The sequence below is a fragment of the Rhincodon typus genome, chromosome 6 (assembly GCF_021869965.1).
Source record: "Rhincodon typus isolate 14 chromosome 6, sRhiTyp1.1, whole genome shotgun sequence".
NCBI lineage: Eukaryota > Metazoa > Chordata > Chondrichthyes > Orectolobiformes > Rhincodontidae > Rhincodon > Rhincodon typus.
In genome coordinates, this window is record NC_063337.1 from 108,105,594 (window position 1) to 108,123,596 (window position 18,003).

Genomic DNA, 18,003 nt, shown 5'->3' on the forward strand with positions numbered 1-18,003 from the left:
TCCAACTACTATATGATATAGCAGGTAGATAACACCTAAGTAAATACTAAGAAAGGTTACATTTCAACCTGTTTGTATTTACTGCTCACCAAACAGTAATCTTAAAGCTCTTTCAATGCATTTTAGTGACAAAAGAAGTGTGATTAACTGTGACTAACTATGAAAGCTTTCAGAAAAGCTAAACTCCAGCCAAAGCACTTTGAGAAACAGAGCCAGAAAGTTCTGGTGGACAGATATGTCAGTGGTAAGCAGTGGAAGTGACTGCCATGCTGAATGACCCCTGTTGCCTCTCTGTTAAATGTATAAGCAGCTCATGAGCTTATTGCACTACTAGCCAGGATTGAGCTGTAATAATGGAGGGCAGCATTGGCATTGTAAACTGGCAGTTTAGTTGGCTTCCTCATTGTAGATGGCAAAAATGCTGCAATTACACTTTTGCTGAAGCATTTGTCTTCCATCAGTGATAAGGAGATGGGCCAAGGTATGCAAATATGATCATCTGCATTCTGATCTCCATCCTCATCCATGAGGAGATCTCCAGCTGTCCCATCTCAACTTCATCCAATCTGACCCTACATAAGAACAACGGACTCCAGAGTTTAAATAACAGGCAAGAAAACACAAGGGCGCTTCATCAGAGGCTGCACTGAGGATGTTACCAGCTGGGTAATGAAATGTCTGCGGAACAACAAACCAGCTTGGTGAGCCAACCAACCTCAACAAGAACATATACGTAAGAAGTAGGAGAAGACCAAATCACCTGCTCAGCCATTCGATAAGATCATAGCTGATCTTTGGCTTCAACTCCTCTTCCCACTCAATCCTCATATCCCTTGATTCTCTGAGAAACCAAGAATCTGTCTATTCCAGTCTTAAATGTTTGTAATAATGGAGCATCCACAACATTCTGGGCTACAGATAAAGTAACCAAAGTCTTATCAGGCTATAGAGCTGCTTTCTCATCAGAGAGAGAGGACTGTTGGTGGTTTAACTGGAGGGTCACCATTTGAGGGGTTGGGTGTGGTTGAGAACAAGAATTCTTTGTGATAAGCACTATTGGCATCACTGTGCATTACAAACCAGCTGTCCAGCCAACTGAGCTAACCAATTCCAACAATTCACAATTCTTTGAGTGAAGAAATTTCTCCTCATCTAAGTGCTAAGCGATTATCATCTGAGCCTAAAACTGGTTCCCCTTGTTTGCCTATCGCTCAGGTAATAACGTAATAGCTTGGTATGAGTTTGTTTTTGCCTGTGTTTGAATGTTGGCTTACAACTGTTTGTCGAAGTTATTAGCATGGATGGTGAACAGCAAAGACCCCTCACTGATCTGTGCGACAATCGACTAGTCACAGTCCGCAGCTGGTAATGACTTTCTGTCTGTTATCCAATCGTCTGTCTGTGTTAAAATCACTCCCAATATATGAATCCTTATGTATTAAATGCACCTTATCACATGCTTTTAGAAATCCAAGTGTAGGACATCTACTGATTCCCCTTTAATGACCTTGATAGTTATGTTCTCAAAATCTCTAATCAGTCTAAACTGGATTTTCCCTTTTGTAAACCCATGTTCAAATTGTACCATGCTTTTCTTAGTAACCTGTTAAGACTTCCTGGATAATCGATTCTAGCATGTTGTCAATGTTAAATGTCAGGCTAACCAGCCTACTCTTCACTCCATCAGCCCCTTCTTTCTTGTGTAGCGGAGTTACATTTTCAAATTTGAAAACTGCTGGGACTTCTTAAATCTTGAACTTTTTGAAAAATCATATGCAGCATATTTACTATATCTATAGCTATTAGTCTAGCTATTTCTTATAGATTCCTACAGCAGAATTTTCCCCTCTCTAGGTGGGGAGAAGAACTAATTGGACAACTGGAAATTCAAATAAAGAACTGGAAATCTGGAACAAAAATGGAAATTGCTGGAGAAACTCAGCAGGTTTGGCAGCATCTATGGAAAGAAAGCAAAGTTAACATTTTGAATTTAGTTCAGCTCTGAAGGGTCACTGGACCCAAAATGTTAACTCTGCTTTCTCTCCAAAGATCTGTCAGACCTGCTGAATTTCTCCAGCAATTTCTATTTTCGTTTGCAATTGCACTCTGGATGAGAAGGTTCATGCATAGTCTTTTCAACCCATAATAAATCAAGACCCTTAAATGGTTATTTACTGGCCATTTAAAGGCCTCAACTCTTTAACCCTAACTACATGCCTCCCTGGCAAGAAACAAATGTGGCTGGTTTCTGAACTGGGTGAGTTGTCTGTTAGTTTTGGGACCTCCATTTTCCCCAATCTGGGGGGCAGTCAGAGGCATTGATGTGGAGAAAAGAGAGAGGTGTCTGTCCTTTAACCCTTCTCTCTCCATAACCCCCATTTCCCCAACATTGCAGCAACCCGGAAATACGCAAAGCAGAACAGGAGCACTTATATGGAGTCTTCAAAAGGAATGGATACCCGAAAAACACAATCCCCTGTTACCTCCAAGACAGAGAACAACAGGAAGACACAACACAAACAGACTCACTAATCACCCTAACATATATCAAGGACGTTTCAGAGATGACCACAAGACTACTCAGACCGCTACCTATCAGGGTAGCCCACAAAGAAACAACCACCCTGCGACAGCTACTGATGAATGTAAAGGATCCCATACCCAAAACCAGCAAAACCAGTGTAATATACAAAATACCGTGCAAGGACTGTAAGAAACACTACACAGGCCAAGCCAGCAGAAAACTGACAATACAGATACACAAACACCAACTAGCCACCAAGAGACACGACCAATTCTCACATGTCTCACTACACACGGACAACGAGGAACACAAATTCAACTGGGGTAACACATCCATAATCGCACGTGCCAAACAGAGACATGCCAGGGAATTCCTAGAGGCCTAGTATTCCAATGGAACTCCAGTGACAAACACATTGAATTAGACCCTGTGTACAAACCACTGAGAAACAAAACCGGAAGTAATATCAATCATCCCAGCAAACCGAGGCATATAAATAATGAGTGGGACAGAACACCAACACTTCACCGGAGGTGCACTGATGATGTTCCTTAGCAGGGTGAAGAAACGTTTGCAACCAAACCCACTGGTTCAGTGAGCATATCCACAAATTCATTCACAACCCGAGCTACAAATCTTCTCGAAATCTTTAAACAATCTATTTTCCTGAATTTGCCTTTGCCACAGGTGTGTTTATGGGATGTTGCTATATGAGAACAGTTGCTGTTTAGTTATTAAATAATCTATTATTCTGTTAAGTTTTCTTATAGAGTTAAGTTTTTCCAATGCTTCTTTCATTTGTTGTATTTTAATGATAGTTTATGAATAAGGCATCTTTTGCTTTAAGCCTGATAATTTGACCAATCAAATTGCATCCAGAATGCAACACCTGGCACTTGCCTTTAATACAAGAAAGTTAGGGTCTAGACTATCTCCTTGAGGGGGTTTGGTCTGATTCATAACAAATTGGGGGCTCTTATCAGGATCAAAATCTCTAATTTCAAATTGAGTTTAGGATTAGTGGACTCAAAGGTCGTGAGTGGTGAGTGGTGTCTTTCTTTTAATTTCAAATGTTGTATTTGGTTGGCTTAAACACAGTTTGCCTTGTATAATAATAGCTGTTTCAGTCACTGAACTAAACAAGAGGCAACTTGTGAGAAATTACAGACCATTTATTTAACATCTGTTGTTGGCAAAATGTCAGAATCAACGATCAAGGAAGCAATATCAGGACATTTGGTAAATCAAAGCTCTATCCATCAGAGCCAAAATGGTTTTAAGAAGGGCAAATCATGTTTGACTAATTTGCTAGAGTTCTTCAAAGTTTAACAAGCAAAGTAGATATTGGACTTCCAGGAGGTGTTTGATAAAGTGCTGCACAAAAGATTAATTCACAAGGTTGGATCATATGGGATTAGGGGTCATTTATTAGCTTGGATAGGTGACTGGCTGATGGACAGAGGACACAGAGTCGGGATAAATGAGATTTTTTTTTCCTGGATGGCAAGCAGTAACAAGTGGGATGCCATGGGGTTCAGTCCTTGGACCCAGCTCTTTACAATCTACATTAACGACTTGGACCCAGCTCTTTACAATCTACATTAACAACTTGACCCAGCTCTTTACAATCTACATTAATGACTTGGACCCAGCTATTTACAATCTACATTAACGACTTGGATACAGGTGTAGAAGGCTCTATAGGCAAATTTGCACATGACACAAAAATAGGTGGGAAGGTAAATTGCAATGAGGAAACAAGAACCTTACAAATGAACATATAAAGGTTAGGACAGTGGGTCAAAATGTGGCAGTTGGCTCAGTGTGAGGTCATGCATTTTGGTCAGAAAACATAGGAAGGTGAACTACTATCTAAATGGGGAGAGATTTCGGGGTGCTCCGGTGCCGAGGGATCTGGATGTACCCATTCATGAGTCACAGAAAATGAACATGCAGGTACAGCAGATAATAAAGAAAGTGAATGGAATGTTGACTTTTATAGCTAAAGGAATAGGATATAAAGGTAAGGAAGTATTGTTGCAACTATACATGCCATTTGGAGACTGCATCTGGAGTATTACATAGTTTTGGTCCCCTTATTTGAGGAACGATGTAATGGCATTGGAGGCAGTTCAGACGAGGTTCACTAGATTGATCCCAGAGATGGGGGGTTTGTTGTATGAAGAGAGATTGAACAGTTTAGGCCTATAAACTCTGGAATTTAGAAGAATGAGAGAGATCAAATTGAGGTATTCAAGATGATAAAAGGTACAGATAAAATAGATGTGGAGCAAATGCTTCCTCTTATAGGGCATTCAAGGACGAGGGATCATAGCCTTGGGATAAGGGCTGGCAAATTTAAAACAGAGTTGAGGAGAAACTACTTCTCCCAAAGGGTTGTGAATCTGTGGAATTCGCTACACCAAAGTGCAGTGGATGCTGGGACAGTGAGTAAATTTAAGGAGGAGTTAGACAGAATTTTAATTGGTAATGGGTTATGGGGAGAAGGCAGGAAAATAGGTATGAGGAGCATGTCGGCCATGGTCGAATAGCAGAGCTGACTTCAATGGGCTGAGTGGCCTAATTCTGCCCCTATATCATATAAACTTATGAAATCAAAAATCTGTAATTTTGCTCGTGTTGATAAAGTGTTAGTATTGCTACCACTGTTAGGTGAACTTTTAAAGGCAAGATTTAGTGGGCCAATCAAATTGAAAGGAAATTGAATGAGGTGAATTATTTGATAAGAATGCCAGATAGAAGGAAATCTGAGTGTGTCATGTGAATATGCTTAAAAGGTATTTTGATAGGAAAGGAAAGCAAAAAGAGAATGTGTTGCTGGTTACAGCACAGGGTGAAGAGCCAATTTCTGAATTGAATACTTCTTAAATTAAATTGGAAAATGAGGAAGTGCTCAAAAATTGGGATAAATTACTGGGTTAACTTTCAGAAGAAAATCAAAATGACCTGGAGGAGTTATTACAATCACATGGAGAGATATGTGGGAAAAACCTGGGAAGTACTAATCTGATTATGCATAATGTAGCTCTATGAAATGCTATTCCAATGAAGCAATATCCTTATAGACTTGGCACAGGTTCAAAAAGAGATTGAAAACATGCTCAAAGACAATATAATGGAAGTGAGTTGCGGTGACTGGAGCTCACCAATAGTAATGGTGCCAAAATTAGATGGTAACCAATGATTATGTTTGGACTATCACAAATTAAATGCAGTTACAAAATCTGATTCATATCCTATTTCACATTTGGATGACATATTGAGAAGTTGGGACAAGCAACTTATATTTCAAATTTGTACTTACTCAAAGGATGCTGGCAGGTAACTTTATCCAAAAGAACAAGGGAAATTTCAGTTTTCATGACACCAATTGGACTGTACCAATTTAAAGTTATGCCATTTGGTATGAAACATGTGCCAGCATCATTACAAAGACTAACCAATAAGGTTAATTGTGTGGTGTACATTGATGATCTGGTAACTTTTAATCACACATTGAAGGAAAATTTGGAATAACTATCAGAACTTTTCGATCGACTTTGGGAGGTGGGCTTGGTGATAAACCTGGCTAAGATTGAACATAGAACATAGAACATTACAGCGCAGTACAGGCCCTTCGGCCCTCGATGTTGCGCTGACCTGTGAAACCAATCTGAAGCCTATCTAACCTACACTATTCCATTATCACCCATATGTTTATCCAATGACCATTTAAATGCCCTTAAAGTTGGCGAGTCTACTACTTTTGCAGGTAGGGCATTCCACGACCTTACTACTCTCTGAGTAAAGAACCTACCTCTGACATCTGTCCTATATCTATCACCCTTCAATTTGAAGCTATGTCCCCTCGTGCTAGCCACCACCATCCGAGGAAAAACGTCCCCACTGTCCACCCTATCTAATCCTCTGATCATCTTGTATGTCTCTATTAAGTCACCTCTTAACCTTCTTCTCTCTAACGAAAACAGCCTCAAGTCCCTCAGCCTTTCTTCATAAGACTTTCCCTCCATACCAGGCAACCTCCTGGTAAATCTCCTCTGCACCCTTTCCAATGCTTCCACATCCTTCCTATAATGCGGTGACCAGAACTGTACGCAATACTCCAAGTGCGGCCGCACCAGAGTTTTGTACAGCTGCAACATGACCTCATGGCTCCGAAACTCAATCCCTCTACCGATAAAACCTAACACACCGTACGCCTTCTTAACAACCCTATCAACCTGGGTGGCAACTTACAGTGATCTATGCACACGGACACAGAGATCTCTCTGCTCATCCACACTACCAAGAATCTTACCATTAGCCCAGTACTCTGTATTCCTGTTACTCCTTCCAAAGTGAATCACCTCACACTTTTCCGCATTAAACTCCATTTGCCACCTCTCAGCCCAGCTCTGCAGCTTATCTATGTCCCTCTGTAACCTGCAACATCCTTCCGCACTATCCACAACTCCACCGACTTTGGTGTCATCCGCAAATTTACTAACCCATCCTTCTACGCCCTCATCCAGGTCATTTATAAAAATGACAAACAGCAGTGGCCCCAAAACAGATCCTTGAGGTACACCACTAGTAACTGAACTCTAGGATGAACATTTCCCATCAACCACCACCCTCTGTCTTCTTACAGCTAGCCAATTTCTGATCCAAACCACTAAATCACCCTCAATCCCATGCCTCCGTATTTTCTGCAATAGCTTACCATGGGGAACCTTATCAAACACTTTACTGAAATCCATATACACCACATCAACCGCTTTACCCTCATCCACCTGTTTGGTCACCTTCTCAAAGAACTCAATAAGGTTTGTGAGGCATGACCTACCCTTCACAAAACCGTGTTGACTATCCCTAATCAAATTATTCCTTTCTCGATGATTATAAATCCTATCTCTTATAATCCTTACCAACACTTTACCCACAACCGAAGTAAGGCTCACTGGTCTATAATTACCAGGGTTGTCTCTACTCCCCTTCTTGAACAAGGGGACAACATTTGCTAGTCTCCAGTCTTCTGGCACTATTCCTGTAGACAATGATGACATAAAGATCAAAGCCAAAGGCTCTACAATCTCCTCTCTAGCTTCCCAGAGAGTCCTAGGATAAATCCCATCCGGCCCAGGGGACTTATCTATTTTCACACCTTCCAGAATTGCTAACACCTCCTCCTTATGAACCTCAATCCCGTCTAGTCTAATAGCCTGTATCTCAGTATTCTCCTCGACAACATTGTCTATTTTCTGTGTGAATACTGACGAAAAATATTCATTTAGCGCCTCTCCTATCTCTTCAGACTCCACACACAACTTCCCACTACTGTCCTCGACTAGCCCTAATCTTACTCTAGTCATTCTTTTATTCCCGACTACCTATAGAAAGCTTTACGGTTTTCCTTGATCCTACCTGCTAAAGACTTCTCATGTCCCCTCCTGGCTCTTCTTAGCTCTCTCTTTAGGTCCTTCCTGACTAACTTGTAACTCTCAAGCACCCTAACTGAGCCTTCACGCCTCATCTCTACATAAGCCTCCTTCTTCCTCTTGACTAGAGATTCAGCTTCTTTAGTAAACCACGGTTCCCTCACTCGACCACTTCCTCCCTGCCTGACAGGTACATACTTCTCAAGGACACGCAGTAGCTGTTCCTTGAACAAGCTCCACACTTCAATTGTGCCCAGCCCCTGCAGTTTCCTTCTCCATCCTATGCATCCTAAATCTTGCCTAATCGCCTCATAATTGCCTTTCCCCCAGCTATAACTCTTGCCCTGTGGTATATACCTATCCCTTTCCATCGCTAAAGTAAATGTAACCGAATTGTTGTCACCATCACCAAAGTGCTCACCTACCTCCAAATCTAACACCTGGCCTGGTTCATTACCCAGTACCAAATCCAATGTGGCCTCGCCTCTTGTTGGCCTATCTACATACTGTGTCAGGAAACCCTCCTGCACACATTGGACAAAAACTGACCCATCTAGAATACTTGAACGATAACATTTCCAGTCAACATTTGGAAAGTTAAAGTCCCATAACAACTACCCTGTTACTTTCGCTCCTATCCAGAATAATCTTTGCAATCTTTCCCTCTACATCTCTGGAACTTTTCAGAGACCTATAGAAAACTCCCAACAGGGTGACCTCTCCTTTCCTTTGAGTTTGCAAAAGCCCAAATCACATCCCTAGGCCATGTTATTGGACATGGGTAAATGGCCCTACAGAATGTGAAAACAAAGGTTACTGGGTAGTTTCCCATACCATTGACGAAGCGGGAAGAGCTACAATTCCTGAGACCGAGCGGTTTTTATCGAAAGTTTGTACCAAACTTTAGCAGTGTGGTTGCTCCACTGACTGACTTGTTGAAAAAGTGTAAAAAGTTCCAGTGGATGGAGGAATGTCACAAAGCATTTGACAGCCTGAAAGCTGTGTTAACCACTGCCCGAGTGTTAGCCACACCTAATTACGCAAAGTCATTCAAGGTGGCTATCAATGCGAGTGCTGTGGGTATCGGTGCTGTACTCTTGAAAGAAGACGATGAGAAGATAGAAAGACATAATAGGTATTTTTGCAGAGAATTGAATAATCATCAACAGAAATATCCCACAATCGAGAAGGAGACCTTGAGTTTAGTGTTGGTATTGCAGCATTTCAACATTTATATTGTCAATATGTCTCTGAGACAATTGTTTATACTCATTATAATCCCTTAAAACATTTTAGAAAATTTAAGCATAAAAATATCAGACTGTTTAGATGGTGCTTATTATTGCAGCCATTTAATTTGAAAATTATACAGGCAGCAGGATGAGAGAATATAAGTGCTGACACATTGTCATGACATTGATAAAAGAAGACAGAGATGTTCAGTCGCAGGACAAAAACGGATTGAAATGGGCTAAAGTAACAAATGTTTGCATGCTTGGAATCAATGTAATGTATATGTATTATAGTGTAATATTAGCACATGGCTGATGTTTTTTAAAAGTGAAGTCATCTTTATATATTAATGGTCATTTTTAAAGAAGGAGATGTGATGATGCTGTGGCTTTAAGAGGTTGTTTTATCCTGGGTTCTTTTTAATGAAGAAAAGTTTGAGACAGAAGTGACAAGCTGTCTGCTCAAGCTAATACAGGAAACAGCTAGTAAGGTGTTGGGGTTTTTTTTTGAAGTTAGAACAATAGAAGCAGCCTGAATGGGTGTGGTCAAGCTGTCACAGAGCCAGGATTTTTAGTTTTAGCTTTCAGCAGTTGCTGGAGTCTTGAAGCTGAATGTGGAAGCTCTTATTCCTCTCTCTGTTACAACTAAAAGCTGGGGTTCTTTTCCTGCTGCTAGAATTGCATTTGAGATAATCAATTTTACTGAATTTACCTTTTCCAAGGTTGTGTTTTTGAGATGTTACTGTATGGGAAGAGTTGCTGTTTAGTCATTAAATAATCTGTTATTCTGTTGAGTTTTCTAATGGAGTTATGTTATTCCAATACTTCTTTCTTTTGTTTTTTTAGCCATAGTTTATGAATGAAGTGTATTTTGCATCAAGCCTAATAGTTTGACCAATCAAATTGCATCTGGAACACAATGCCTGGTACTTGTCTTTGAAATAAGAAAATGTTAGGGTCTAGGCTATCTCCTTGACATGTTTTGAGGGGGTTTGGTCTGGTTCATAATAAACACACTTAACAAATTCCTTCCCATTCAAGACTTTAACACTACAGCAGACCCAGTCTATATTTGGAAAGTTAACATCCAAGACTTTTACAACCTTATTATTCTTACAACTATCTGCAACCTTCCTACATATTTGCTCCTCAATTTCCTGCTAAATATTGAGGGGCCTGTAGTACAATTCCATCAAAGTGATCACCCCCTTCTTATTCCTCAGTTTCGCCCATATATCTTGACTGCATAATCCCTGAGAAATATTCTCTCTAAGTACTGCCGTGATGTTCTCGCGAATCAAAAATTCCACTACCCCTGCTCTCTTGCATTCCCTTCTATCCTTTGTTTAGTATCTATACCCTGGAACATTGAGCTGTCAGTCCTGTCCCTACTTCAGCTATGCTTCTGTTATAGCTATGATGTCCCAGTCCCATGTTCCCAACCATGCCCAGAATTCATCTCCTGTACCTGTCAGGCCTCTTGCATTGAAATAAATGCAGTTTAATTCATCAGTCTTCCCTCATTCCCTGCTGTGCTCTTGCCTACCTTGTCTATCTAACTTGCTTTCTAACTTCTGTACTAGCCTCAATCTTTACTTTTGTCGCACAACTGTTTGGGTGCCACCACCCCCCCCCCCCCACTCCCCCAGCAGATCAGTTTAAACCCTGTTGAGTAGCTCCACCAAATCTGCCCTCCAGGATACTGGTCCCCCTCTAGTTCAGATCACCCCATCCCTCTTGTATGGGTCACTTATGCCCCAGAAGAGATTCCAATGATCTAAAAATCTGAATCTGTGCCCCCTGCACCAACTCCTCAGCCATGCATTCATCTGCCCTATCCGCCTATTCTTACTCGTATTAGCATATAGCATCAGGAGCAATCCAGAGACTATTTCCCTTAAGGTCCCGTTTTTTAACCTCCTGCCTAACTCCCTAAATTCACTCTGCAGGACTTCAGTCCATTTCCTACCAATGTCATTGGTACCCATATGTGCAACAACCTCTGGCTGCTCATGCTCCACTTTGAGAATTGACTTCAACCGCTGTGAGATATCCTTGACCCTGACACCAGGGAGGGGCAACACACCATCCTGGAATCTCACTTGTGGCCACAGAAATGCCAGTCTGTTTGTCTGACTAGAGAGCCCTCTATCACAATTGCTTGCTTGATCTTTGCCATGCCCTGTTTTATAGCAGAGCCAGTCATGGTGCCACAGACCTGGCAGCTGCTGCTAAATTCCCCGTAGAGGCTGTCCTCCACAATACTATTCAAAATGGTATACTTTTGAGGTTGATGACATTTCATCAATGCTCAGAATTTTCATTTTAACTTGATCTAGAGGCTTGTCCAGATAAGATGGCTTTCACTCTTTCAACTATTTTCTTCCAGTCTGCTGTGTTAATGTTCTTCACTGGAGAATGATACCTGTTTAATAAAGCTTCATGTTCCCACAACAGGACCTCCAAAGCCACCACCTAGAGTGGAGCTGATAGTGTCTGTTTCCAGCGTGTTCTTTACTCGGTAAAGTCAGAGGTTTAAGTCTTTCAAAGCTGATGTCACTGGATAGTTGATGTTAGGGCATCTCCATTGCATTCTGCACAATGTATTGCAGCACCACAACATTACAATGCAAGGTCAATTTGTATCTGAAAAGCAGACACATAATAAACACCCTTAGCAGAACATCCAGCAGGCTGCAGTTGTTCCCATTTTGCTCCATATCGTCCTTTAGTATTCAATAGGTGCACTGGTTTTGGTTAAGTGAGAAGTAGAAGGTTTACAAGTATTCTGTGTGGATATTCTATATATTGGTTACATTCCAATAACATCTCAATGTACATCTAAAGTCCTCAAGTCTCAGTTCTCAATCCTTTGCATCTTTATGTTGAAAGAATATAAATTTAATGTTGGGCAATAAAAAATCATTCAAAAGATGTAGACACAGATATACTATCAGATGGAACAAAGTCAGTTTTTTAAATTTGATTTGCTCCTGCAATGTGGGCATTGATGGCTAAGCCAGTATATATTGCACATCCCTAGTTGACCTCGCAATTGCAGCATTGAGCCACTGTCTTGACTATTTGCAGTCCTTGGATCAAGATACAACTTCCGTGCTATTACAAGAATTGGTTTTGACACCATTGGAACTGGACCTCTATGTATCCCAGCACGCTGTGATTAGAGGATAGGATTTACTCTTCTGTTTGATAATTAATTCTGGGAAATAACTGGAGCTGGGAGCGTCGTGTAGTTTTTGTGTTTGCATTTTACTTTGATGGTTATCTTTTTCAGGCAGCGAATGCAGAAGTCTGCAATGTATGATCTGTGTATAGCAATGCGACAAATCTCACAAGAATTCATTCATCTTCAAGTGACCCAAGAGGAATTTTTGTGCATGAAAACCTTAATACTGCTTAATACAAGTAAGTGAGAGTAGAATTTTATGCACTGAGACCAACCAGCATCCTTTTGCTGAATGAATTATTTTCTAATTTGATCCTTAGAAGTTGACTAATACTCTGTTTCACTGTTTATCTGTCAGTGTAGACTCTGAGATTTAAAATGACCCCATTGTCAACCACTCTCAAGATTTTTAAGTTCTCTGAATGGCCTGGTGTATAATTACCCTGGTCACTATGATCATGGCAAATACAACAGCAGTAATTACAAACAATAAGTGCTTGTTCTTTGGCTGAATTGCAGAGTTGGTTTGAAAGCACACTTGATGAAAGATGTGTTCTTAGTTGAGATTATTGCCTATTTAAGGAAATTCTCTGAAATGAATCCTTACAGGAGAAATCAGTGGCTGTATCTGATTTCTATGGGGCCCTGTTATTTCTGGTTCTAAACTGAGCCAATATCAGCTCTGGGCTCAAACAATATTCAACCCTAGACTATTGCCTGTTGCAAATATCTAATCTGCAGTCCTAGTTGAGAGGTAACAGAGACCTTTTAAACCAGAAAGAAATAGACAGCTTTAGGTTAAATAGAATGTTAAATATGTAAAATTGGATTCTGATCCCAATGCACCTACCTTGTGTTAATAGAATTAGGATAAGGGACAATTTACGTACCTGCCTCATATTTAACAATGAATTTAAATTTAACTCCCCTGACCCCTATCTCCCAACACTTGCTGTATCCAAAATTCTTCTTCCATTCCCCAGTCCTGCCTGATCTTAGCCAGTGCCCTTACACTCCCTTGCCACAGCCTCGTTCTCAATACTTACTTCCCCAACCACCAACTACCCAGCTTCTCAGATAGGCTCGCTACAGCCAGGAGACAGGGAGAAAAGGTTGTTATTGGCTGTTCCTGATCCATGAGATGGGACACGTGGGAAACCTGGTCTTCTGACGTTCTTGACCTAAGTGGACTTCCTTGCTCCCTTCCTACTTCTGATATAACATCCAACCATAGGAATTGAGTACCGGTCACAAGATATCAAATATCCACCGTGTGTTTCTGTGTCCCACAGAGAATTTTGGGGAACTGTCCTTCCTGGAAGGTAACCGAGGCTTGGTCTTTACTTTTATTCAGGGCTGAATTAGAAAGACTTTTTATAGTTAATGGAGTCTAGGGTTATTGGTGTGTGAGAGAATGTAGGTGAAATAACTGCACACAGAGGCCATGTCACATCACCCTTTATTTACTCATGCTCAACACACTGGCTGTGACCAGCCAGCTTGGAGTTAGTGATCAACTGAGCAGATTTTCATCTCCTGGTGATGTTATCAGCCAGAGCTTTCCCATTTGGCCCAGGTTAACAATCCCGATCAAGGATCTTTTAGTTAATGAGGTCCACCTGGTCACAATTACTACAGTGGCAAAAGAGCAATTGAGACTAGAACCAGATCAATGATGAACGTTCTGAATGATGGAGTAGGCCAAATGCCCTATTCCTGCTCTTATGCCCCTTGTTCCCACATACCTCAACTGGAATGTTGTTTTATACTATAGGCTGCTGCTTATGGACTGACTGAATTCACATTAGCTAAATTCTTCTATATGCACTGTTAAGAATGATTGGCAAGTCTCTGAGGCAGTGTAACAATCATTTTAAGCACTTATATTATGAGTAGTTAATTAGATTTATTTAACTTTCTGAAAAATGTACCTTAAAATAACAGCTGTAACTTATGTTGCACTTTCACTTCAGAAAGATATTGCAAAATACATGATTGAAAATGGACAGGTGAAAAGGATACAGGATGAAATGGATTAAGAAGAAGATCCAATAAGGCAGTTGTTTAAAGCGTTTCAGTTGTGGTTTTGAAGGTAATGTGGGTGGAGACCAAGTAAAGAGATGTTGTGGCTAATGAGGGATGAATCCATTTTAAAAAAGCGAAGGGTGCAAACAGGGATGTGATGCTATAAGTGGTCACCGAGCGTGGTGGACTAAATCTATAGATCATTTGATGATAGCATTAATAATTTTGAAGTTGACTTATAGGAGCACCTGGGATCAATGGAGCTTGGTGAGGACTTGAGGTAGCAGGTACTAGAGTAGTCCCATTCTGGATAAGTAAATTCATGTAGATTGGAGTGCCAAGGGCAGGAAGCAGTGTATTTGTAAAGACACCCTGTTAGGAAGTGAAAGCTAAATAATGTTACATTCAAATTGATCAATTCTACACATACCATTACATTCAAAACAACCAGTTGTATTTTTTTAAGTTTAGATACTGACTTCTAAATTGCACATTTATCATTTTAAACAGTTGTGCAGCAATATCTGCATGAATCAACAAGGAACAATGTTGAAATATTTCTGGATTTATCTGTGTCAATCAATCACTACTAAATAATGTTACTTTGAAATAACTTCAGACTGTGAATTTTATAAAACTGAAGTTGTGGGATGGCACTGCTATTCAATTATAGAGTACGCTCGGTTTAGGCAAAATTGTATTTCTTTTGTCTATCAACATGCCATTTTTTATTATTTGGGAATAGCAACTGTTCATCTCTGCTTAAACAATAACATTTTAAACGTGTTTCATAAAATTAATACTTTTTCATATATTTACAAAATCAGTTCACAAAATATACAACATAATAATTATAAATCATAAATGTCACTTCTAACATTCCTTTTATATTGGTAGTTCTGTATTTATAAATAATGATCATGTGAATTCTTTTGAATGCCTGTTGGAATTTCATATCATATAGGTTACTTTACCTAAAATTGGGATTACACTTTCAAAATTAAAATTGACATGAAACAGTTTAGTTAATTTTATAATAAAGTCTAAACAAATAAATGTGTACTTGCTAATTGAAGAGTTTGCTCATGAAAAATAGCCAGATTTTAAACAATTCCTTTGCTTGGGCATGCAAAACTGAAAAAAAGGGGGATAGATTATAAATAGCTCAGAAACAGGCTGCTTATACTTGTATCAGAGATAGTAGGAACTGCAGATGCTGGAGAATCTGAGATAACAAGGTGTAGAGCTGGATGAACACAGCAGGCCAAGCAGCATCAGAGGAGCAGGAAGGCTGACGTTTTGGGCCTAGACCCTTTATCAGATATACTTGTGTTTGTTCCAAGTTTCTATCATCATAGACTATTAAATTTCATTCTGTTATTGAACAAGTAAAGAGATATCCATTTTCCTACAAGCCAGTTTTGAATCAGAAAGGATATCTGTCCATTAGTTAACAATTTTGCTGGTACCATGACCCTCCAAGAATATCAGAAATCAAGAAACAAAACTGTGTGCAAACTATACGTTTGAAACTATTGGGTCAGATTTAGTTTGTTTCTAATCTCGGTTTTACATAAATCATGATAAACATATGCTGTTGCAAAGACTGGATGTGGAATATATCCTTCAGTAAAGGAAGTTCGAATAGATCATGAGCAGCTTGTGGATGAGAGAGTTTTTTTGAGTTCATCTTCTGAAAGGAGCACTAATATCTATTCTCACACTTATTACTGGGCTCTTGAAGGAACATCATCTTTTTGAGAGTGAATGTGAAACAAAATTATTATATGTTAAAAACTTTTGCAAAGTAAAGTTTTTAAATTTCCTTGATAATAACAGCCCCATGACAGGCACTACAGTGTTGGGATTGATTTGGTTAGAGGTAATATGACTGGGAACACATCCCAACCAACTGTATTGGTATCTATGGTCATTTTTATAGTAGCAAGTTTGTGACCTGCTCACTTGCCAATGCACAATCAGAACTATTCTGCTTGCATTACATTAACCAGTAAACAGATCCAAACTGGAGAAGGAGCCAAATATTATAAATCTTTGGGAGTGCAATTATAAAATCTGAAGGCCTTCTGAAGCTGATATACTTCCTGAGTGCAAGAGAAAATTTTTTAACAATGTCTCTCTTTCATCAATATTCAAGTTCTGCACTAAAAACAGAAAAACAACGTATTTTAAAGGAGGAAAGGGTGTGTGTTGGGGTTCCTAGGCTCTTGGGTGTCCTTGTACACAGATTACAGTATGGCAACAAGTGATTACAGAAAGTAGTCAGGAATACAAATGAAATGTTATCTTTCATTACAAAGGAGTTTAAAAGTAAAGAGGTATTACTACATTTATACAGAACTTAATTCAGGCCTTATCTGGAACAGCACCTGCAGTTTTGGTCCCTTCACCAAAGAAAGGAATTGCAGGCTTTCAAAGGAAGTGCAATGAAATTTCACTGGATTGACTTCCGAGGATGAGGAGATTGTTCTCTATGCAGAGATTGAGGAGATTAGATCTTTATTTCTCCAACTTTAGAAGAATAAGTGTTGGTGTCATTGAAACATATCACATTCGCAAGGGAGGATATTTCCCTCGGCATGGTAGCCTAGAACTAGAGCCACATTCTCTCAGCAAGGGATTGACTATTCTTTCACTCAATTGTGAATATTCTCCAACCCACAGTGCTATGGATGCTCACTCCTTGAGAATTCAAGACTGAGATGGATAAATTGTAGGATACAGTGTTTGTGATTTCAGAGACATGGGAAGAGATCAAGAGTAGCTGAATGATCGATTTATCTTTTTCCTTAAGCTCTTAAATGTCAAATCAGCAAGCATTGGGTACACTGAGTGAATGTGGTGAGGAGATGCATTCGCTAACCTTCATTACAGTCCTTGTGAACCTCCTGGCATTTTCCATCCTGTCCATCTCTTCAGTCCCTGTGAAGTCATCTCTTTGCTCTGGTGTTCAATTTTCCTTGTTCAGAATTTCAATAACAGTATTCAGTATCAGCACTCTCTAATTCAGTGCAGCTTCCCTTTCAGAGAGACAAACTTAACAACAAGAGGTTGGTGGCCTATCCCAGCTGAACACAGAGGCAGGTTGCATTATGCTTCAGCACTGCTACTGTCAGGTAAAGGAGGGGGCAACTACAGATTTATATAGCTCCTATTTCCACTGAAACTAGCATGGACATGCCACAAATTGTGGCTTCTGCATTTAAACCATGGGGCTAGCTCTATCCTAGACATGGGGTTGTAGACTTGCTTGCTGAGCCGGTGGGTTTGGTTGCAAATGTTTGATCACCCGGCTAGGTAACATTGTCGGTGCAGCTCCGGTGACACGTTGGTGTTCCGTCCCACTTGTTATTTATATGCTTCGGTTTGTTGGGGTGATTGGTATTAATTGCAGTTTTGTTTCTCAGTGGTTTGTATACAGGGTGTAATTCAATGTGTTTGCTGATGGAATTCCGGTTGGAAAAGCAGGCCTCCAGGAATTCCTTGACGTGTCTCTGGTTGGCTTGTGCAATTATGGATGTGTTGTCCCAGTCGAATTCATGTCTCTTGTTGTCTGTGTGTAGCGAGACAAGTGAG

The 18,003-nt window shown here is 40.1% G+C and overlaps 1 protein-coding gene across 4 annotated transcripts in view; it reads left to right on the plus strand.

Moving 5' to 3' along the window:
- LOC109911177 (progesterone receptor-like) overlaps positions 1-18,003 on the plus strand; it is a 292,961-nt gene that overhangs the window by 218,227 nt on the left and 56,731 nt on the right. For all 4 annotated transcript variants that reach the window (XM_048598029.1, XM_048598031.1, XM_048598030.1 and 1 more), the window contains exon 7: positions 12,490-12,620. In XM_048598029.1, the coding sequence (XP_048453986.1) occupies positions 12,490-12,620 (131 nt within the window). The remainder of the gene's footprint in view (positions 1-12,489; positions 12,621-18,003) is intronic.